The sequence below is a fragment of the Natrix helvetica genome, assembly GCF_964273705.1.
Source record: "Natrix helvetica genome assembly, chromosome: 1".
Lineage (NCBI taxonomy): Eukaryota > Metazoa > Chordata > Lepidosauria > Squamata > Natricidae > Natrix > Natrix helvetica.
In genome coordinates this window covers 268,500,576-268,525,039 of record NC_138548.1, presented here as the reverse complement: position 1 = coordinate 268,525,039, position 24,464 = coordinate 268,500,576, and the positions used below count along the sequence as shown (strand labels likewise).

At 37.6% G+C, this 24,464-nt stretch overlaps 1 protein-coding gene across 5 annotated transcripts in view; it reads left to right on the top strand.

Moving 5' to 3' along the window:
- The window catches only part of HTR4 (5-hydroxytryptamine receptor 4), a 249,538-nt gene that overhangs the window by 108,454 nt on the left and 116,620 nt on the right, over window positions 1-24,464 (top strand). For all 5 annotated transcript variants that reach the window (XM_081935524.1, XM_081935520.1, XM_081935523.1 and 2 more), the window contains 2 exons: window positions 6,055-6,255; window positions 21,705-21,858. In XM_081935524.1, coding sequence (XP_081791650.1) covers window positions 6,055-6,255; window positions 21,705-21,858 — 355 coding nt within the window. The remainder of the gene's footprint in view (window positions 1-6,054; window positions 6,256-21,704; window positions 21,859-24,464) is intronic.

Genomic DNA, 24,464 nt, shown 5'->3' with positions numbered 1-24,464 from the left:
GAGACCGAAATCTGTCAATCATAATTAAAGGGGTCAAGCCAGCTGAAAAAAAGGAGAGAGTTTAAGATGAAAATCCAGACAGAAGTAGGCCAGTTTCATGGCGAAGGACCAAGTTTGAAATTCACCAAGGAGATTAAAGAAATGGTTCTCAAAATCTTAAACTGAACTCTTTCTAAAAGAAGGAACAATATGTAGGGGCCCAGCTGAAGGTACATGCTGAGCTGCTTTTGAAGAATTGATTGATTTGATTGAATGTGCTGCCCAATGTTCTTAAGGTGTAATCCTTTAGTAAAGTTTCCATGGTCTTGTTAGGATTAGAGCAGTGGTCCTTAACTTCTGGCCTCAGACATCTGCGGGGGCTGCAATATCGTCACAGAAGTTCTGTGAAGGCTTGAAGAAATGTTATGTTTTAATCTTGGGGTTCCTTGGCCACAAAAGGTATTTTAAGAGTGAACACAAAGTTGAGAACCAGTGGATTAAAGTTTTCACTTTGACCTCTGCTGTTTGTATAAAAAAAATCCTGACTATACAGACTTAAGAGAGAACAATAAAGGTTTTAAAGATGTGGATAAATTATCCAAAGAAAAGTTGGATGTACTGAATACAGTTCAGCATTTAAAAACAAGAAAAATAAAACAACTAGAAAAATTTAATTCCTGAGTTGTTGACATCCACAGGAATCACTGTTCTGAGCAACAGTTGCCTTGATAACCATGAGGCACCATCCCCCTTTTAATTTAATTAGGTTTTAGAGACTTTTATTTAAAAATAATTTAGACAGGAACTAGTGTCTTATTGATGCCTTCCCAGAAATATATATCTTTCAGAATTGATTAATATTTATTAACCTGTCGGAAAGATTTCTTAATTTAGAAAACAGAACAAAACCTGAAAACCAACTATTGTGGGGTGGTGTTTTTTTTTTTTTTGAAGCATAGATTTTGACTTTTGAAAAACCTTGTTTTCAAGCTTGGTTAATTAAAACATTATAACAGATAATTATACCATTACTTGTCACTAATACGTGGTTTTATTTTTATTTTGCTTCTGTTCTGCCACACAATCTTCATAGCAAAAAAGGAGCCTTCACTTGAATAAATTGTACAAAGCTTGCTGTTTTGATCACAACTATTTGAAGAACAATATTTAACCAGTGTGTAAAGCATTTTAAAATGTGAAAGAAAATAAATATTAATCAGCAATAGAGAAAATATGTAAAATGATTCTATTTCTTCAAACAAAAAGTAAGGATTTAAATAGGATGGCTCTTTTTATTCTTTACACACACAGTTGCTGTTGCACGACTTTTTATCTAAGTCGTGTCTGACTTTGTGACCCCATGGATCATAGCATCCCAGACCTCCCTATCATACACTGTCTCTTAAAATTTGCCCAAATTCATTGTGTTGAGGACATTACCTAACCTTCTCATCCTCTGCCTTCATCTCTTTTTGCCTTCAATCATTCTCAACATCTTGGGTCTTTTCCAGTGAGTCCTTTCTTTTGACTTGGTGGCCAAAGTATTTGAGTTTCAGTGTCAGTATCTGTCCTTCCCAAGAACAGGATTGATTTCCTTTAGGATTGATTGATTTGATCTCCTTTCAGTAAAAAGTCTTCTCCAGCACCACACTTTGAAAGCATCAATTCTTCAGTTCCTTATGGTCCACCTTTCCCAGTCATATATTACTACTGGGAAAACTGTCGCTTTAAATATATGTACCTTTGTCATCAAGGGGACCAGAGGTGGGTTGCTACCAGTTCGCACCGGTTTGAGTGAACCAGTAGTGGAAATTGGGACTGGGTCACTGAACTGGTAGGGACAGCAGGCTGGCCATGCCCCCGAACTGGTTCCCCAGTCGCCGCTGCCATTGCTGGCTTGTTTTTTAGTCATGTTTTCATGTTTTGTGCATGCACAGAACAATTAATAGGCAACTGCACATGCATGCACAACGAACTGGCAGCAACCCACCCCAGAAGGGGACTTTTTAATATGTTGCCATAGCTTTTCTCCCAAGGAGCAAGTGTCTTTTAATTTCATGGTTGCAGTCACTGTCTGCAGTGTCATTAGCTCCCCAAAATAAAATTTGTCACTGCTTCTATTTTTTCCCCTTCTATTTGTCAGGAAGTGATGAGATGGGAAGCCTTGAACTTAGCTTTTTTAATGTTGAGTTTCAAGCCAATTTTTGCATCCTTCTCTTTCATCCTCATCAGTTCCTTTTCACTTTCTGCTATTAAAGTGATATTGTCTGCATATCTGAGGTTGTTGATATTTCTCCGAGCAATCTTAATTCTGATTTGTGATTCCAGCATTTTGTATGATGTACTCTGCATGTAAGTTAAATAAGCAGTATGATTTACACATACAAGGACACAAGCAAATTATATCCAAACAGGTATGTTATTTATGTCAAGTATTTTTATTTGATTAGATTGTCAACTTAATAATCTATTATTTCTTGGACAGTTACATCCAAAGCAAATATTACTGTATAGTGCTTTAAGAACAGAATTACATAGCTGTTGCGGAGGAACAAAAATGTGTCAGATTTTCTTTTCTTTTTGTGTGTGTGTACTATAGTCAAAAACTCAAAGCCTTCAAGGTAGCAGTTAATATTGGAGTAAGGAAATGAGTAGTTCATTGTGTACTGATGTAGAAGGAAAGCTTTATTACATATTTCCAAAGTGGAAATACTTGAGTGGCAAGGGAATTTATGAGAAACATTGGTAATTTTTCCCCGGTTCTCAATTCATAGTTGTGACAGTTGGAGAGAAAACTACAAACAAGAGTTTTTGTTTATATGTCATTCTCTTCTTGGCATCAATCTACATATCTTTTTTTAAATATTTTTTTTTATTTTTGAATAAACACAGACAAAACACAACAAACACCACAAAAATATCTTCCATTACAAATTGTAAAAAGTGTGTCAATTGGTTATAAAGAGCTTTCGTGCATCCCTTCCACAGTCATCACCTACAATTCAAGTTACATATTTTAAATCAAATACATTTATATATATTACTATCATCATACCTCAATCTTCATATGACTATAATTGTTTTTACATCCCTTTATATAAAATATTTCAAAATTTAAAGCAAAACCACATGATGGCATTCCATTATTTTCAATATCATCCAGCAACATTACATCTTTATAACACTTTCTAAATAAAAAATAATTATGTTTAATAACAAAGTTTCTAGACCTCCTTTCTTAATCACTGTTTACAATTTATATCCAATTTCCCTTTTATCATGTCAATACAAATATTACATTATTATAATTATCAATCATTTATTTAACAATATCTGTCATCATTTCATTTTTTTTGGTCTTAGTTTAACTAAAGTTGACTTACTCTTTTTTTAATATTATAAGCTTTCATATATAACAGAGTTTCTAAACTTCCTTTCATGATCACCATTTAGAATTTATACCAAATTTCATCTTATCAAACCAATACATATGTGTACATTGTTATCATTATCAATTATTTATCTTATATCCATTATTACTTCATTTTTAACATAATGCTCTAATTTTAACTAAATTTGACTAATATTTTGTTATTAGTTTTCATATCTTAACTTGTGTCTTTCCAGTAACAGTGTAGTCTTATGTCTTTTGCCATTTGTGGAATTAGTCTTCTGGTTATTTCCTTAATCAAATTTGTGTGGACTTCTCTTCACAATTTATTGCTTTTTACATATCTTGTAAAATCTTGAGGCTCTCCATAAGCTTCTTTAATCAGCTTATCTTTGGTTATAAGTAGTGCTTTTGTCAAAGTTTCTCTCCTTGAATCCATCAATTCTTCTCTTTTTTTCTTCTTCTATACCTTGGAATCTGGGGGAGAGCTCCTTTTCATCTATCTTCCCTTTCCATGTTCCACTCTTTCCATCTCCAACCACACTCAGTTCACTCTCAGTATCCACAATTATCTTGCCTCTTTGTTCATTTTTCCCTTGGGTTTTTAGGATTCCAACCTCCACTTTTTCCATTTGCTGGATATCTTCAATTCTTCCATCGAATTTCACTGCATTACAATCTATATTTTCCAATTTCTTCTCAATTCTCTCTGTTGTTTCTAATAATTTTTGAATTTCAAACATAATCTATTGTAATGTTATGGTTTCTTTTTGGTGTTGTGCCATTCTCCCAACTAGTAAACACTGCCACTTTAGTTTCAAAACAAAGTTTTGTTTTCACTTCTCTCCAGCTGCCAAAGAAGCATCCAAAGAGCACCTGTATAAACAACCCATGCTTTTCTCCTTATCTCTTCTGTAAACAAGCTGAAGCCTTTGAAGTGCAAAGTCAAAATGATTAAAGAGAGAAAAAAAAAGCAATATTTCCAGGACTCAACCTCCAACCTCCAAGTGGCAGTGTAACTTCTTTTCACTCTGATGTTACTACCCTCTTTATATTCCTTTTATATCTTCTTTACGTTCCAGGCTTAAAAGAAACAAAATTCTTCAATGGAGCAAAATCGAGAGAAAAAACCCATCCAAACCAATATTATAAACATAAAGAAAAAGATTTAATCCATAAGTAAAAAAAGAAATAGAAGAAGAAAAATCAATACTTTCACTTTAAAAAGTAGGGAATATTTGCAAAACTTCCATCCATAAAAGAAAATGAAAAAAAAAAAGGATAACACACTGTCCAATATAGCTTAATTTCGCTGCTTATTTTCTTTTCTTTGCAAGTTTAATTTAGCTTTAATTTGGGGGGGGGGAGTCTCTTTTATAACAATAAAATTTCCTCACTAGATGGACACACTTTCTCTTTCCTCTTTCCTTCCATTGCGGAGCTGTCCCAACTTCAGCAGCTTTTGGCTGCGCTTCTGTTGCTGGCAAGAAGAGATTCTCTTGAATCAATCAGGGACTTTGCGATATCCCTGAGATCAGCAAGACGTACTCCTCCCTGTCTCCATCTCTTTGGGATGGTTTAGGTCTAAAAGGACCATCCAGTGGCAAAAGTATCGACTGTGATCTTGGAACTCTGAGATCGCACGTCATACCGTTGCGACGTCAGCTCCTGTCTCCCAATCTACATATCTTTTGACCCTAGCTAAAGTTTCGGAGGCTGCAAACTTTATATTGAAATAGTTATCACAGTTTCAATACTAATTCTAGATTCTAAAGCAGGGGTGTTAAATTCACATTGTCACATGACGTATCAGGACTTTCCCCCCCTTCACTAAACCAGGCATGGGTGTGGCCAACACATGATGCATCCGGCCCATGGGTCATGAGTTTGACAGCCCTGTTCTAAAGAACCTGTAATATATAGATTGTTTTTAGTTCTTTCATTCAATCATGACCAGTTCTGAGATTAGCTGCACAATTCCCTTCACTTTTCTTAGCAAGACTTTTCAGAAGTGGTTTGCCATTTCCTTGTTCCAGGCTTTGTGCCCAAAAGGGGACTAGAATTTATAGGCTCCTGGTTTCTAGCCTGTGGGCCTTAACCACTATACCAAACTGGCTCTCTATATAGTCTATAATGCTTGGCAAATACTAAAGTGAAAATTTTCTCATGCATAAGTAATGACCATATTCAGGACCAGAAAACAGTTTTATACCATCTTTTTAGAAAATTCTATATTCATAAACATTTTTAACAATACAATAGGATGCTTCCAAATGTATGAAATCAAGTTACTATCAGAATATTGTTAATTAAAATGCATCATTTTGATAGATAAATTATAGTCTTTTTTACATAACGTTTTCTGACCATGGTTGCTAATGAAAATTGTTTTAAAAATTGAAAAAGCACTTGAAGTGAGCTTGTTAAAATGGAAAAAGTACTAAAATATAAATCAGTTCTGTATGGGTGATGAGGGTAATCTGTAAATCAACAAATGAGATAATTTTTACCTTCAGGACAAATAGAATTCCTTTTGGAGCAACTTTTATAAATAAACAAATATTAAACCAAATGCACATTTGATTACTACAAAAGTAATATAGCAAATGGTTAAACAATTTTAAATTCAGAACTAACTGCTGCCTAATACTTAAGGATCAATGCTTGTATATCTCATTTTACAGGAGAATCAAGACCAATTATTTCATAGTCTCTCTCGCCTTTGCTGACTTGCTAGTATCTGTTTTGGTGATGCCATTTGGTGCAATTGAACTGGTTCAAGATAACTGGATTTATGGAAGGATGTTCTGTTTGGTTCGCACTTCTCTTGATGTCCTTCTCACTACTGCATCAATTCTTCATCTGTGCTGTATCTCATTAGACAGGTAGGAGCAAAGGAATTTTGTTTTGCACTGGTTCCTTACAATCTATACTTTTCAGTGAAATGCAAGTTTAAGAGCAGGCTATGGAGAACTATTCTATATGCAGTGCTTACTCTATGCTCCACCTGTCTTCATTAATGGGTGTTAATTCTGCATAAGGAGTAAAATATATAAGCTGGATACCCCACAATTGGCTAGAGGAAATTTTGTGTTCCTTTTTTGCTTTTGAGGAAAGTTTGAGAGTATTGATCATTATAGAAGCTCAGAATACCTGGCATACCTTTAAAATTCCCAACCCTCAAAGCCATCATGCTGATTATTCCCAGGGTTTTATGTGTGTACTTACTTTTTGGGGCTCTTAAAACATTCTGATGTCCAAAACATTAAAAAGCCCAACATGTTTGTTCTTGTTTATTACAAGTAATATCACAAGGTACTAGCTCTGCTCTTAATAGCCCCGGGCAGATAGCACCTTTTCCAACTAGCCAATGTTATTTAAGACATAAACTTTCATGAGCTGTAGCTCTCCTCCTTAGAGCTGTCATTGCTTAATGCAGAAAAATATTGCCTTAATTTTAGGGTTTTATGACTACAGAAGGGATTGTGCTTTTTATGTTGTTTCATGTATTATTGTCACACAGGAGTGATCCTTGGCTGCAATAAAAGGAAACTTCAGATGACTTTCAAAACATTGTACTGCATACTGTGTGCCTGTCCATATTGCACTTAGTCACATTACGACAATAAACAAAAGAGTTTCAATTGAAGGGATAATATGGGGGCAGTAGCACCTCCATGAGAGGAAGACATTTCTCATTCTTCCTTCAAGAATACCCAGGCTGCCAATCAGGTCTCCACCAGGCTTGACATCCTATATCATAGGAAACAGACTTAGAAGGAATAGCCATTCATCCAAGAGTGGGTTTCCTTCTCCAAGGAAAAATTTCAAGCCACCTTTGCATTATCAAAAGCTGCTAAATGGAAAAGTGATAAGTGCAATAGCCTTTAATACCGACAAATCATTTTTATGAAAAGGGAGACATGAAGGCTTTCATCCTGAAGGCAAGTGCTGAATTTTGATTAACAATGGAAAAGCGATCCATTATTCACACTGGGGTTAGGCTCCAGAATCTAAATGGCTCCTTCCAACTTGATGCTTCTATGATTTTATGATGCTGGAAAATGTGGGTTAGATACTTCACCTGGGAGAAGATACAGTGTGGCATACCTGAAAGTATGCCACTGATAGTAACCACTCCATTCCCCAAAGTAAAATTAGAAATTGGTGACCAATTTTAAGACTAAGCTTAAAATGTCCTGCCAGATCTCCTGCTCTTCTTTCTCTCTCTCTCTCTTGGTCCTGCCCCACTGCCCTAGGCAAATAATACTTGTGAAAGTAGTCTGTGACAATGACTCTGTTGCTTGTGTCTTAGCAGGAGCTGACAAGCCATTGTAACTAATTGTCCAACCCATCTTAAGCACTGAGCTATGTAATTGAAATTCACAGCACCAGGTTGCCAAACACAGTGATTTATTTCTCCAGAATTGTGACTGGATGCTTGAGAATGTCAGTTTCTTCAGTGGGATTTATCTGCTTGTATATGTCAAAGGTTTTCTATTATGAGTTTCATGCTCTTTGCACGAAATGTGTATGTATAACTGCTGCACTCTGTCCTCCAATTACAATAGAACTGAAAATGATATTATTCCCCAAATATTATACACAGGCACATAAACTTGTTCTTGTTGTTAGTTGTGAAGTTGCGTCTGATCTATCATGACCCCATAGACAACATTCCTCCAGGCCTTCCTGTCCTCTACCATCCTCTGGATTCCATTTAAGCTCACACTGACTGCTTCAGTGACTCCATCTAGCCACCTCATTGTCTGTCGTCCCCTTCTTCTTTTGCCCTCAATCTTTCCCAGCATTAGGTTCTTCTCCAGTGAGTCCTTCCTTCTCATTGGTGGCCAAAGCTTCATCTTCAGGATCTGGCCTTCTAAAGAGCAGTCAGGGTTGATCTCCTCTAGGACTGACAGGTTTGATCGCCTTGCAGTCCAAGGGACTTGCAGGAGTCTTCTCCACCACCATAGTTCAAAGGTCTCAATTCTTTGCACATAAAGTAAGCATATTCTTCTCATTTATCTACCTATTTTCTTTGAATATAGATTTAATCTGATAACACCTTTATCAATTCAGTAAATACTCCTTTCTTTTGACACACTGATTGTAATATACACCGTGTATATGATTATATTTCAGTACATAAAACACGGGAAGGATTCTTTGCATATTAAACACCATTGGTCTATGTGGAATAACTGCCTCACAAGAACCAAGGCTAGAGTCATTACTTCATTAAGCTATGTGATTAATTTATTAATGACTTGCCTCCTAAATTAGAGAGAGCTTCATTTCATCAGTGCTGGCCATCTGGTTCTCATACATCTATTGACCGGAACTGACCTGCTGCATTTCTTTTAACAGGCAGAACTTTTTGTTCTCAGCCAGTGGAAGAAACCTAATGGCTGATTTTAGGCTTCCTGGATTCTATTTTATAGGACAATAAATGAAGGAATAAAATAATGGGTCAACATTTGGGCAAGAAAAAGCACCCAACTTTTTCTTGCCGATGTGGATTGATGCTAATAAGATTTACTGGCCATGGATGCCCCAAGCCTTTCAATATATTAAACTGGGAATATATACCATAATGACATTTTAATTAAGTTGCCTATTGTTATTCTTTTATTGCTGATACATTGTTTTATTTAGCACTTTCTATTTTCTTTAAACTACCTTGGGAAAACTGTTTGAAGGGCAACATACACCTTTTAATAATAAATTTGATATTAGGAGTGTCAGCTTTCCTGCATATCCATCACATGCTGATAGAGATATTTTATAGGACAGCTCTGTAGGAAAAAAATAACTAATGCAAATGTGGCCCAGTTCTTTCACTTGGAAATTTACTTGATAGGAACTATATCCATTTGCATTTTTGTTCAGTCAAAACTGAAGCTTAGTCCTGCTGAAACCCTGTATGAAGTCTACAAAAAAAAGACACACAATAAATGATGAGAGAACTGCCTAGAGGAATCTGATTCATGAAAGCATCTGAAGATACAATTCACTACTGTCAACACTCTAAATATCAGAAAATATTCTGGAGAAGAACAGGATGTAAATGGATGTCAGATGGACTTTCCTAGGAGTTGCTTATCAGAAGCTCTGCTGCTCTTTGCCTGTATGCCCTAGCAAGTCTTTGCCTATTTTATTTTCTTCGGAATCTGTCTATTCTGTTTTTGGAACATCTGTCATACTTTCAAGAAAATCCCATTGTGTAATGTGAAATGTAGCCTTGCTTAGTTTTATCAGCTTGTTGATTAGTAAAGAGTAAGCAAAAGAGGTTCTTTTGAGATAATAGAGTCTGGGAGATGTTTGTGAGTCGTGCTAGAGCTGAATTCTCAGACTAAGAGTTTGGGGGCATCTCTAAACAGATTTTTCCCCCAGCTATTTTCCATTCTGTATCATATATGTATGGTAGGAAAGATGATGGCATACACTAGAACCTTCCACAATCGGAGAGGCCCCTTTGTAAAATATAAATGCCTTTTTGCTTTCCTTCTACCACATCTTGCTTGTTCATTTAATCCTCGTTAATGTCTACAGTACATCTAGCAATTTGGGAAAGGCAGGGAAGATAATGACTAAGCTCAGAAACAATTACTCATAATTTGAAGAGGATTGTCATTAGCTTAAGAATGTAAAGCCATTTTCTAGCACAGTCCTGGAAAATTCTAACAGAAGAATTCTGTATTATTTCATGAAAGAACAATAATAGTTTCAACCTTTTGTATTAAAAGATCAGCTTAAGATTTAGTTGACATCTAGTATCTGGAAAATAAAATATTAAGAAAAATAGGTCTTTTCTCTGATCTATGTGGAGATACTCTTATATCTGTGTGGCTTACATTTTATGATTGCAAAGTTCAACAGCCTTTTGCAGAGACATACATTGATCCCCTCCGCTAATAAATCTCTTTGAATGTATAGAAATCCAAAATAAACATTGTATCTATAGACATAAAGCTACACAATGTTGAGATATATCTATTCCACATCTATTCTGTCTTGAAATTTATGATTAAATATGTACAGTATATGGGTAGTCACTGTTTATCCCTCTAGAACCTCTGGGATCCATCTGTGATCAAGGTCTGAGATCTTCAAATGCCTGTTTAGATCCTTCCCAAAGGTGTTACATGTCATTGGCCATGGTGTTCTTCTAAGCCACTTGCAAGACTTTAATGTTGGAGATACCATGTCATGATAGTCTATCTACCTGAGTGCACAAGTCCAACTGATAGTTATGGGGAAGGAAACATTCAGGTTTATGGATATTCCAATGTGTATCCCATAGAATAGATTCTCAGTCTCAGTAAACACTGAGATTCTTCCTAAAATCAAGTAGTTTTGTAAATAGTATCTTTACATAATCTCTAATATAGATTTCATTCTAGACAAGCCTGCTAAATTTTTGTACAGATGAAAAAAACCCAAGAGCTGGAATTGAGCAACTGGAATTAAAACAGATAAAAGTAATTAATTCTTTTTAATTCTTTTAATTAATTCTTAGTCCAAGCTATAAAGGAACTACATTCCTCCTCCTAAGGTATTTTAGTTGTTCAGCTGTAAGAGTTGCTTCAAAAAGCAATGAAAGGAACAGGACTGATGCTGAAGGGTACAAGTGAATCATTGTAATTGGGACAGCAAATTACTTATGGAACATCTCAGTTCTACTCGGTTCAACAGTGTTCTACTAATCTGTTTTTAAATATATGAGAACAATAATTAATTATATTGTTATTGTCAGCATCCCAAAATACTTTAGTGGAACCCTCTTGCAAAACATGTATAGATGTTAGTAAATAGATTTTGTAAGCTCAGACTTACTAACATGACAGAAATAGGGTCATGATTTAGGCACATTGTACAATACATGATGTGCAAGGTTACAATTATTATTGATTTTTGCTTCTTCCTTAAAGCATGTATTTTGTCTCTTTAAGCCCTAAATAAATAGATCCAACCAAGCAAGACATTAGTAACTTGAGTTTGCCACTCTGGGAGTAATTTTTTCAATGCCCAAGAAATGCATCTAAATAATACAGTTTGGGATAAGCAAAGCCCTCATAATTAAATAGATTTTGGTAATACAATATTGTTTAGAATAAGATGAGTTTAAGTGCAGCTGTGCAGTAAAATATTCTTTTGAAGCTCCTTATTATTATCTTTATTATTTATTTAAATTAAAACTGCCCACTCCCATTGACTCATTTGAGCTCTTAATCAATTTCTGAAGATAATAAGTTGTTTGAATAAGGAAAGAGCTTGTCTGAAATACTTAGGCAGTTTTTAAGAATAAAATGAAAGATTTGATAACGAAATCTTTTACATGCTTCAGTGACAGGGTCAGACCCTCAGAAAGTTTTATCCACAACCATCAAAATCATGCTGCATCTTTAAGTGTCTTGTCACCTCCTTATGCACATATCTAGATTCTCTTTCATTCGATGTACTTTATATGTGAGCACTACTAAAAGCCACATTCTTACATGTATGGAATAGAGAAGAACTTTAAATACACTATGCAAAATCCAACAATAAGCATAGTACCCAATCCAGTACAAGATGGGAGAAGTAGATCAAGTTTTATGTCATGTACATATAACCACATGCTCCAGAGAATCACAGAAAACCCCAATGTGAATTCTTTGAAACCTTATGTTTTGCTACAGTACAGAGGTGTCAAACTCACATCATCATGATGGTATCATGTGATGTATCATGATTCCTCCCTTCATTAAACCAGGCATGGGCGTGGCCAGCGCATGATGTATCCGGCCCATGGGCCACAAGTTTGACAGCCCTGCTACAGTAGGAGAGTATCCCTGAGAGTCATCACGGAGACATCTGCGTTTTCTCACATTCACTCAATCCACACTTAAACTTTCCCATCTCTAAATTCCAAGCTGAGTAAGATAACCTTTGGTAAAAGTCTATGGAGATTCTCACTCATCCAGGTCATGGTTGTCCCAAAGGTGCTTTTTCAGGAGCCAACTGGACTTCCTTGTTTTTTTTTCTTCTCTCATCCAAGAAGTTTCTTCAGCTCTGACTGTATGGTGGGGAATGGAAGGATTTATATTCCTTGCAGACATCTGGTCATTTGCATTCTTTTACAGAGTTATTGAGGCACTTGGAAGTTTATCTGTGTCCTTGGTGTCACCTGCAAATGACTCCTGTAGCCTACACTTTTTTTCTGGAAACTCCCACACTATTAGCGGGTGCTCATCCCAAAGTGCATTGCTAAAAGTCTATGGAGATTCTCAGTCATCGGTCACGGTTGTCCCAAAGGTTTTTTTTCAGGAGGCAACTAGGCTTTCTTGTTTTTTCTTTGAAGAAGTTTCACTTCTCATCCAAGTAACCTTTGGTAGATAGGCTATGTGTGGCATCAGATGGCAGGCACGGTGTGTGTACGTCTTACTCCATTTGACTGGTTTTCCCTTGTAGAAGGAGTACTCCTACATTACACTTTCATTTAGCTAACCAGCTAAACCTAATATATTACCTCCCAGCTCCTTCCAGAGATCTGAAACCAGATATTCTACATTACACACAAAAATTGCAATACATACCTAACCTATTGGAAAATGATTTCTGTCTTGGACTACTGTAAATCTTCTCTTTGCTAAAAACATGCCCTCCTGAGGCAGGCTTTTCAGGGGAAATAATGCTTTTCTCAACTATGTCTATGCCGGCTATTCTAGGACACTTGGGAGTGGTGCTAGCTTGATTTAGATTCTGCTTTGCGAAGAGTGTTATTATGCATTATGTTGTCAAATTCTGTTTTCTAATCAGTTATCACCAGCTCTGATGACATCTATTTATATGTCAAACTAGAAATGTTTTTCGAGTGAGTTCCTGTTTTTAACCATGCTCCACATTTTATTATATATTTATCATTTTAGAGAGCTTCACAAATTTGTTTTGCTTTGTATGTCTCTGATGACATTAGCAAACTTGGCAAGTTTACTGTTCAGTCCTCAGTTCTTAATTAAATTTGTGGAAATTATTACCACAATATTTATGACTGGGATATTTTGGATATGGCAGGCTAGAAATTACTATTCTAAAATGCACATATGTTCTTCAATCTGGTTTATTTCAATCTTATCTATCAGAAACCAGTTTTAACATTCTTTCACCCAAGTATAATTCTCAGGATCCAACACAGCTTAGTTCCCAGCATTTCCCTTTGAATTCCACAACCCAAAGTTTGTGGAGTGCAATATTTTATAGTCTTGTAGCTTCCCAATTCATTTGCTTAAATGAATTGCCGTTAATAGTCCATAATGGTCAATAGTTTTCAAAGAAATTCTTGATATCTGAGTATTTGATTTGGAGATACTTTCCCCTTCCATTGATAAATGATAGAGACAGATTCTTATGTGGGCAAGCCAGAGGTGGTATTCAATAGGTTTTGGAGAACTGGTAGTGGAATTTTTGAGTAGTTCAGATAACTGGTAAATGCCACCTCTGACTGGCCCCACCCACACCTATTCTCTCCCTCCCGAGTCCCAGCTGATTGGGAGGAAATGTGAATTTGGCAGTAACCTTCCCCTGGAGTGGAGAGGGAATGGAGATTTTACAGTATCTTTCCCCTGGAGTGGAGTGGGAACGGAGATTTTACAGTATCCTTCCCTTGCCATGCCTACCAAGCCGTGCCATGCCCACCAAGCCATACCCACAGAACTAGTGGTAAAAAAAATTGAATCTCACCACTGGTGCAAGCTAATACAAGTCTATGCATTTTTTGTTCTATAATCTTTTTCATTAAAGATTTGTTAGAGGGGATTGCTACCTAGAAAGGGTGTATATATCCAACATATTCTGAAGTTCAACAAGATCATTAAAATTTCAGTGGAATTCTTTGGAGAAGGAATTCAAAACATGGGAATGTTTTTTCTTAGAACTTTACACTTTTTAAAGAAGTGGGACACATGAACAGAACAGATATTTAGATAACATATACCCTGTTTCCCCCAAAATGAGACCTCCCTGGAAAATAAGCCCAATTGGGCTTTTGAGCGCATGCACTAAAATAAGCCGTCCCCCAAAAATAAGCCCTCCCCTAAAATATTGCAACCATGAGGTGACCATGCTCTCCATCTCCTGCACCTTAAAAATAATAAGACCTCCCTGATAATAAGACCAGGTGCTTATTTTGGGGGTCAAAAGAAAATAAGACCCTGTCTTATTTTCAGGGAAACACGGTATTTCTAAACAGATAAACAGAAAGATCACAAATTGGCAAGAATGCAGTGGGAGTGGAAGCGACTTCTGACTTCCTGCTAGGTTCCCCATTGATTTTGCATGTAGGAAGCTGGATGGAAGCATTGATCATACAGTCATGATCCCATGATTATAGGGACATTGCAACTGCCACGTCTTTGCAAATAAACATGATCTAAACATAATTTAAGTTTCAATTCCAGAGGAATAAATAATGAGTCCTGGATTTCTTTTACATGTTCTTTAAGTTAACAGATTGTAGGTATCTTGATTTTAAAATTGTTGGAATGTAGCTATTTAGGCTAACTTGTAGGTACAAACAGATAAACATAATGAGCGTTTTAATAGTATAGATAGGTAAATGTGAAGAGCCAATGCAACTTATAGGGGTAATAGAATTCTCTCTCTTCCCCCCTCCCCCATGAATTGTACAGCTTAACACCATGTCACAAATTGCTTTTAAAATTTGGGAATTTCAGTTGCAGGTGAATTGCAGCAAAATTACAAGGTATAATTTAGTGCTGGCATTAAAATAATTCCTGTTAGTAAGCTCTGTGTTTCCTAGATTCTTATTTTGATGATAAGAAATGTACTGTACTGCAACTGTTACTCTACTCAATATATTATTAGACTTTCATTGTTACTAGTTAACTAAACATGTAGAGGATATCTTGAGCCTGTATTTATGACTATATGTGTGCAAATTTATGGAGAAATAGACTTATTAAAGTGGAAACACCAACAAATATGAAATTCCAGGATGACACTTTTAGCCTTTGCTTTTATTAGGTAAGATAATATTACAGGACACTGTCAACTGCAGATGACCAAAAAAAATCATAAACCTATGAAGCAGACAATCTGACTGAATTGTCTTCTTCTCATTGTGGTTAAACTAGCAACATTTCCTAATGGTTTCCATATCATTTTTCTACTTTCGTTTCAGTGAATTCAGAGCCAGGGTATTTCATGCTCATTTCTCTGCCTGCCTAATCATGTTTTCTTTCTGTCTTGCCCAAAACAGAAAAGTACTCCATAGACTTGTAAATACTCAATGCAAAATTGTTCCGAAGTCATTATCAGGTGCCATCAGTGGTGGGTTGTGGGTGGTATGCCTTGATACGGGCGTACTGGTATGGTGCTTCAAAGAGCCCGCGTTCCTGAGCTGTATTTGACCCAACCAGGCCATTTGAGCATGCGCATGCTGAGCAGCTGGAGCATCATGGGCAGTGGATGCACATGCGTGTGCAGCGCACATGCACATGGGGGACGCCCGGCCCCGTCGCAGTGTACTGGTTGCCACGGGATCTGGAGCTACCACTGGGTGCCATCCTGTAGAGCTCTCTTTAAATGTGAAAGAATTAATGATTTGACATCCTTAACAGGAACAGTCCTTAAAGAGTGTATCTTCACCAGCTCCATTCCTCTGAGCAGCAAACCACACCATTGAAGAAGCCACCAAGATTGTGGCCCAACAAGCCATAAAATTGTAAATAACAAAAACATAAGATTCCTTTTTAGATGAAGGCTTGTCATTGTCAGATTAAGTAGCCTACTGGCCCAGCCTGTCTCTCTTGAAGTGTCAGGGTGTTATACCTTGGTTAATGTGACACTTGAAGTGAGGGAGTCCTTTTTGACAGAATGCTGTGATTCCTATCCTTTTCCTATCCTCTCAAAGATAGATGATAGATGATAGTATCTTCCTAAGAAGTGCAGCTGAATATGCTCCTATGCTATCATACACAAACCTTTAGATTCTAAATACTTTGAGAGAGTGAAAGTGTATGGGTGTGCAGAGACATCTGTGTGTGTGTTATCTATTGTCTCAGTTTGTATGGGTACATCATCTACTAATGGCAGATACGGTCATAATAGACAGATATGGTCATAGTAGGGCATAGAAGGAAAGTCCACTTACTTTCCATATCTTGTTGGGGGAAAAAATACTGTTGAGTTGCATATTCAGGATGGCCTTTGGAACTATCTTCAGAATCTTTACAACTTCTGTTCCTGAAGTGATGACATAATATCTCCATATATTAGTACATTTTTATAATTTATCTCCACCATTCTTTCATTAATAATGAGTAGACATTGCTAATGGGCTTCAGGTTACCACTTTTGATTTTTGTACATCAAACATATGTTCTTGCATAAAGATAGAAAAATTCTAATAAAATTTACTCGGAATCTCAAAAAGAAAACGAGTATTCCTAATCTCCTCCCAGTCATCTCATTTAAGATGTTCCTATATTTACTCTGAGGAAAATTAACACTTAATGGGAAAAGCACCTAGGATATGATATACAGCTTCTTTTGGAAATTGCTACAAGAAGTCCTACCTTAGATGAGCGTACTATGAGTATGTCCAAATGATTTTTCAAAAGATTTATGGACAATCTTGAATAATTTCAATGTATCTTTCCAGTTACTGTAAATAGTAAAGCTCATATCTTAGGAAAGAACAGTCTTCACACCATATATAGTTGGCTAAAAAAATTACTTCCTTTCCTGGTTTAAGATTTTTATTAAGTTATAAGATAAATTAAGATGCAAAATACAAAAGTAAATAGGAGAACTATGGGGGGAAGAGGGGGAAGAGAAGTGAGGAAGGGTAGGAAAAAAGAAAAAGAAACATTGACTTCTGACTCTCTTTTGCAGTAAAATAAGGCATTAACATCAAATTACAACTTTTTGTTTCTTCATAATAATATAAACAAGCCATTTCTATAAAGATCTATCATTCTAATCGGTAAAATCCAAAATCAAAGTTCATTCTTTCACTCACAACATAGAAGTTCAGAAATGGACTCAGTATTGAAACGAAAGTACTTATATTCTTTTCTTTAATCAAAATAGTTAATTTTGCCATTTTAGTCAACTCCATCAACTTCTGCAACCATTCGTCCATGGTAGGAGTCAAAGTGTCCTTTCATTTTTGTACATACAATAGTCTTGCTGTTGTCAACATATATAGTAATGAAGTTCCAATTTTTTTCTTCAGGTCTTTTTCCATTAGGTCCTCAAAAAGTTCACTTCCTCTCTAACTGGGATGTATCCCATTATAAAATATCATTTTACCAGAATGCAACCTGCTACACCTCTGTTCACCTTTTTGGAGAACAAACTTTCATTCCCTGCTTATCTTTGTAAGAAGGGATCTTACTTCCAAAGTATTTTTATTTTATTTATTTTCCAAGAAAGCTGACATAAACAGCATTTGCCAGCTTTTGCTGTTTTAATCAGGATGCCACAGTGTCACAACACAAGTCCCTTTAGAATTATGGGCAACACTGCAACTCAGGTAGTGTAGGGTAGACCTTGTGATGCAATATCACAACATGCTATAATTTCATGCACTCACCCCATTTCCTGGGAAAGCTGCTCGTTGATGATGTCCATTTGGGAACCATTGGTTAAAATGACGCTGGAAGCTCATTTATTTATTTATTTATTTATTTCTTAGATTTTTAAACCGCCCCCTCTCCCAAAAAGGGACTCGGGGCGGTGTACAGTCAGTGCATAAAATACAGACATAACAATAAAATACATTTAAAATACATTAGAGGGGGAGATAGACTGTACAAGAAATAAATACCTAAAAACATCCCAATTAAAACCCCAAACCCAATTAAAATAAATCCCCGGGAGGTAAACTAAGAAAGTGCCAAGCCAGCTGATTGAAATAGGTGAGTCTTTAACTTTTGACGGAAGGAACGGAGGTCAGTGGTAGTTCGAATATCAGGGGGGAGGTCGTTCCAGAGGGTTGGGCCCATCACAGAGAAGGACCTACTCCTAGGTGTCACCCGCTGGCATTGCCTAGCGGACGGCACCAGGAGGAGCCCCTCCCTGTGTGAGCGGATAGGTCGCAGGGACGAGTGTGGTAGGATGCGATCCTGCAGATAACTAGGTCCTGTGCCATGGAGCGCTTTAAAGATGGTGATCAATACCTTGAAACGCACCCGGAAGGCCACAGGTAGCCAGTGCAGCTCGCGCAGGAGAGGTGTTACGTGGGAGTAACGTGTACTCCCCATAATAACCCGCGCGGCTGCGTTCTGAACTAGCTGCAGTCTCCGGATGCGTCCCAAGGGAAGCCCCATGTAGAGAGCATTGCAGTAGTCCAGGTGAGACGTCACCAGCGCATGAGTGACCGTGCGCAGGGCACTCCAGTCCAGTAGGGGGCGCAATTGGCGCACCAGGCGAACCTGGTGGAACGCCCCCTTGCCACGGCTGCCACATGATCCTCCATTGACAGCCGGGCATCAAGGAGGACGCCCAAATTGCGCGCCCGCTCCACAGGGGACAGTTGTTCGCCCCCTATGGCCAGCGATGGAGTCAGCTGGCTGAACCGAGGTGCCGGTACCCACAGCCACTCTGTCTTGGAGGGGTTGAGTCTGAGTCTGTTGTCCCCCATCCAGACCCCGACGGTTTCCAAACACCGGGACATCACTTCGACAGCCTCGTTGGGGTGGTTTGGGGTTGAAATGTACAGCTGAGTATCATCAGCGTACAGGTGGTACTCAACCCCAAAACCACGGATGATCTCACCCAGCGGCTTCACATATGCGTTGAACAGGAGGGGCGAGAGGACCGACCCCTGCGGCACCCCACAAGTGAGTGGCCTCAGGGACGACCTCTGCCCCCCTGTGTTGCTTTGTAGCATGTAATTCTCTCTCTGGAGCTCTCTCTTTGGGATTCTCTCTCTCTCTCTCTCTCTCTCTCTCTCTCTCTCTCTCTCTCTCTCTCTCTCTCTCTCTCTCTCTCTCTCTCTCTCTCTCTCTCTTTCTTCTCTGTCTCTCTAACACATGAAGGTCAAGTAGGCGAAAGCCCTGGGGGCCTCAAGGGAACTGCCAGCAGGCATTTCCAGGCTTCATGTTGGGGATTCAAGCCCTGGCATATGTTAAATAAATTAACATACTTTTTGGTATTTTAATGATCTCCTCATACCTTCTAATGATATGCAGAGACTGCTTTTAAACATTCATCTTCAGTAAGGACTTTATCTTTGAGTAGGCTCCCCGTGTGGAAATCAACTTTTTTCTGTCTTTCTCTTTGCTCTATCAATAAGTAAAGTGCTAAGCTATCCTTAATGTTGACAATAGTGCAATGCTTTTCATTCTTGCCAGTATATGACCACCTGTGCAGACCTTTCGGCTCATTTAGCATAAACATCAGCAGGAGGGGAAAACTCTTTCCTAGGCAAGAATCATTAGGATGTTCCTCAATAATGCTTTCCTGTGGTTCAAATAATGACAGTTGCCCCCCTATTCACCAAATATTTACATTTTTAATGCTACCACAGAGTGTCTGCGACACTCTGGAGGTGAGTTAGATGCTGCTTCAGATTTCTTACATATCTCAAGGTAGTTTGCATGATGAAAAGGTGGAGCCCACAGAATTGAAAGAGAGAAAAATCCATAGAATAGAAAGAGTTAAAATTCATTTCTATAATATGATTTTTTCTTTCTTTCCTCAAATTTGCTCTTCTTGAGACTTCTAGCGGCATTTAGTCCCCTAACCTTTCAGACTGGGTTAGATCAAACGCAGAGTAGGGAGACCAGGTTGAACAAGAAAGAAAGAGAGACAGAAAGGAAGGAAGGAAAGAAGAAAGAGAGGCAGGGATGGAAGGAGAAGGAAAGGAAAGGGGAGGGGAGGAAGGAAGGAAGGAAGGAAGGAAGGAAGGAAGGAAGGAAGGAAGGAAGGAAGGAAGGAAGGAAGGAAGGCTCCAATAAGTTCCATGAAGTTTTGCTTGTATAATACAGGATATTTTAGATACCTAACTGTTAGCTAAATGATAAACCAACAAACAAAGAAGGTGGGGACAATAATCCACAAAAATGAGGAAGGAAAACGCTAAAGGGCTATAAAAATGAGCTTAGATAAATAGAAGACAGATACAGATTGCCGTATCTCCCTCTATCTCTTTATTTTGATCCTGTTGTGTTTTACTTCAGGGGAGAAAGATTCTTTCAAGGCTGCTTGTGCATGTTGGCTTGTATAAATCAATAGAACAGCACAAAGCCACATCAGTCCAGAGCAGCATTTCACAGGGAAAAAATAAGAATATAAACCCCCGGTAGCAGTTTAAAAAGCCAGATACTGTTAATTAAACATTGTAAGAAAACAGAACAGTTTATAATGCTCTTTAACTGGAGGGAGAGCCAAATGTTCATTCTTTGGGTAGGAGTTTCACAATGAGGACAACATGCTTGTTCCTAATCTTGCAAAGCCCCAGCCTTGAACATAAGCATTTCATAGTTTGTTTCATATTCTCACTGAAAGCCCCCAAACTAAAATGAATGTACTTCTTCGAAAAAACAATAACGAACCAATTTGAGTTGGAGAGGTTTTGAGAAGAATGAAAAAGTTCATGAAGATTTTGTTCTGAATAAAAAATACTCCAGTAACTTTCATCCACTTGCAAACTTTTTTCCCCTGCCAAATATAGAAGGAAGTTCAGAAATGCATAAAGGTGACATTTATTTCCCTATTGTTGGAAAAAATCAGCATGACTGTATAGAAGAGCAAAATTAAATGCTATGCTGTACATTAAAGAGAGAGTAAGAGAAAAAAAACATTTGACTCAGACATGAGGCAAATTTTCTCATTTGTAAATGTTGTGTGCTTTAAATGTAAGACTATTAGACCTTTCATGTCCTCAGATAAAATAGGACAACATTCTAAAGCTGGGCTGTCAAATTCCTGACACGCAGGCCAGATGCATCACACACTGGCCACACCCACCCTGTTTTAGTGAAGGAGAAAAAAGTCCCGATATATCGCATGATGACATCACAATGTAAGCTAAAGGAAGTAAGATATGAATGTGACCAATGTCTGTGGAGATTCTCAATCATTCAGGTGATGGTTGTCCGAAAGGTGCTTTTTCAAAAAGGCAACTGGACTTTGTTTTTCCTTCAAGATATTTCACTTCTCATCCAAGGAGCTTCTTTAGGCAGAACTGAAGAAGCTTCTTGGATGAGAAGCAAAGTGTCTTCAAGGAAAAACAAAGTTGGAAAAAGCACCTTTGGGAGTGTAATCCATATTGATCTTGCCTTTGTCCTTTATTTAAGCTAGCTTTCTCTTCTTGCCTTTCCAGGTACTATGCCATCTGCTGCCAGCCATTGGTTTACAGGAATAAGATGACTCCACTACGTATTGCCCTATTGCTGAGTGGCTGCTGGGTAATCCCAATGTTTATTTCTTTTCTTCCTATAATGCAAGGCTGGAATAGCATTGGCATCATGGACTTGGTGAGTAGATCTCAGTTGCCTGATGTGAAACCTATTGCAGGTCAAAATCAGAATACTTTTATTTTGCCTACAGTCCTGCTTAGCCTTGAAGGATTGTATACCAATGTTATTGATTTATGAATCAAAGTAAATATGCATGTCCCAGGATCCAATCTGAGTCAGTCACCAGGAACAGAGGTTTAGTTTTCCAAGCTTTTGGACTCATGCTCAGGAAAACTCTCTAGTAGTGTGTGCGCATGCTTTGAGCTGTTCTGTGTGTGGTATTTATATGGTGCCTTTTGTGTTTGGCTTTTTATTGATTTAAATATAAATTACATATATTGTAAATGTAATTTACCTTTTGGAGGTATAAATGCTGCTCTAGATTCTCAATATTATCTATATTGGTGCAGTGGTTAGAATGCAGTATTACAGGCTAATTCTGCTCACACTGCCAGGAGTTCGTTTCCCTGAATCCTGATTGGCTCAAGGTTGACTCAGCCTTCCATCCTGCCGAGGTGGGTAAAATGTGGACTCAGATTTTTGGGGGCAAATGCTGACTTTGTAAATCACTTAGATAGGGCTGTAAAGCACTATAAAGCAGTATATAAGTCTATTGCTTTTGCTATATATTTCCCATTCTAGGTCTTTCACATTCAGCCTCCCCCCCCCCCCCTTGGAGAACCTCTTGAAATCAGGTCTTATAAAAATGACGACCAATATTATAATTTCACAATGCAATTCATTTTGAACCTACACAACTCTCTCTACCACAATGTAGAGCAGCAGGCCAGCAGCTGAGTCATGGTGTGTAAAAATTCCCATCACTGTGTGCACTAGACTTGTGCACTAAGCAAACTTTATTTTTCTATGATGTTTTCTCATAGTGACTTCTTGTGTAATTGGATTCCATAAAATATCACTTATGAAAAACTGTTATAGGTACTCAATATTATCTACAATTTAAAATTCTATAGCAATAATTGAAGAAGAAAATTGCAAAACAGAACAATAAGAAGTATTTTTAAAACAAGACAAATAATGTTAGCACTAATTTATAGCTCTATAGATGATTTTAGTTTAGTTAAAGTATATCCCACTAAGATTTGAGCTAAACTAACCTTTGAGCTAAACTAATATCTGGGGAGAAGAGAGAACCTTCAAAAAAATTTAAGGACAACTCCATTTAATCCTTGTTTTGTAGCTGTTTAAATTAAAACTAGCACTGCTCTGGGGCAGAACAGGTGATGAATCTCATGTAATATTCTGACTTTTCTGAATAATTGTTGGTTCTTCCCGAACTTTTGATTATTGTAATATTTTTATTATACGGTGTAAACTATCCAGAGTCATAACAGATTAGGACAGCCTATACATTTCATAAAGAATATAAACATAATTAATGGTACAGTGCTCATCCAATCCAAATATTTCAAAAGATTTCCAGATAACTTACACCATCCTATTTGGGTAGTTAGGTTTTTCTTCATATCATGGAGCTGAGTAAATGTACCCCCCAAAACATATGTTACTTGAATTTTTCTAATAACTAAGCAAAAGGCACATTCTTCCACTTGCTCTTCTGAGAGAGGGGCGGTCTAGAAATTGAATAAAGTTAAGTTAAGTTGCTCTTCTCTGCTATTTGTGGCTCACTGTAATTTGGATCCTTACTATAAAATTTATTCATTAGTTATCAAATGATTTAAACGACAATGGAAAGTTTTCTCCCTGAATCCAAGAAATGAAAATGTCTGTAAAGTGAAAGTACATTTAGTTCATACCAGTACTCTGTGTTTATTCATTTTGAAATGTTTGATTAACAATAAAAAAGTTAAAACAGGGCTGGAACATTCAAGACCTCAGAGACCATTTACTACCTTTAAATCTGTTGTTATAAGCCCTGGTATTCTTTCTGGTCACAAAAGTTATAGAGCAGAATCCTATAATTCTGGGGTCAAAAGCACTCTAAAATAATAGTTAAACTTTAAAATAATTACTTTCTCAAGCATTCCTCCAAGACCTAGGTGGAACAATAGGAAAGCCTGGACTTCTCTAGGTGAATATATTCATGTTGTATTCATTTTGTACTTAATTCTAAGTACAATTCTGGGGGAGATCTCAGTTATATAAGAAATATAGATCTCTAGTTGAACAGAGGTAAATTTGAGTATGTTTTCTGCAAGAGGCTTTCCTTAAATAGGGGTGTCAAAATCGATTTCATTGAGGGCCGCATCAAGGTTGTGTTTCACATTGGAGGGCCAGGGTGGGTGTGCCCATGGTGAGTATGGGCAGCTCAACGTCACTCAATTGGGAGGCACCTGTGGTGCTCTGCACCGAAAATGGGCTTCCGAGCTCTGTTTTTGGCTGCGATGACCTCCTGCAATCCTCTCCCAGCAAAAACAAAGCTCAAGAGGATCATGTGCGGCCCTTCTGAGTTCTGTTTTCAGCTGCAACAGCCTCCTGCAACCCTCTGCCAGAGAAAGTGGAGCTCAGGAGGACTATGTGCAGCCCTCCTGAGCTCTGTTTTAGTCTGTGATGGCCTCCTGCAATCCCCTGCCAGAGAAAATGGAGCTTGGGAGGGTCGTGTGCAGCACTCCCAAGCTCTGTTTTTTTTTTTCTGGCAAATG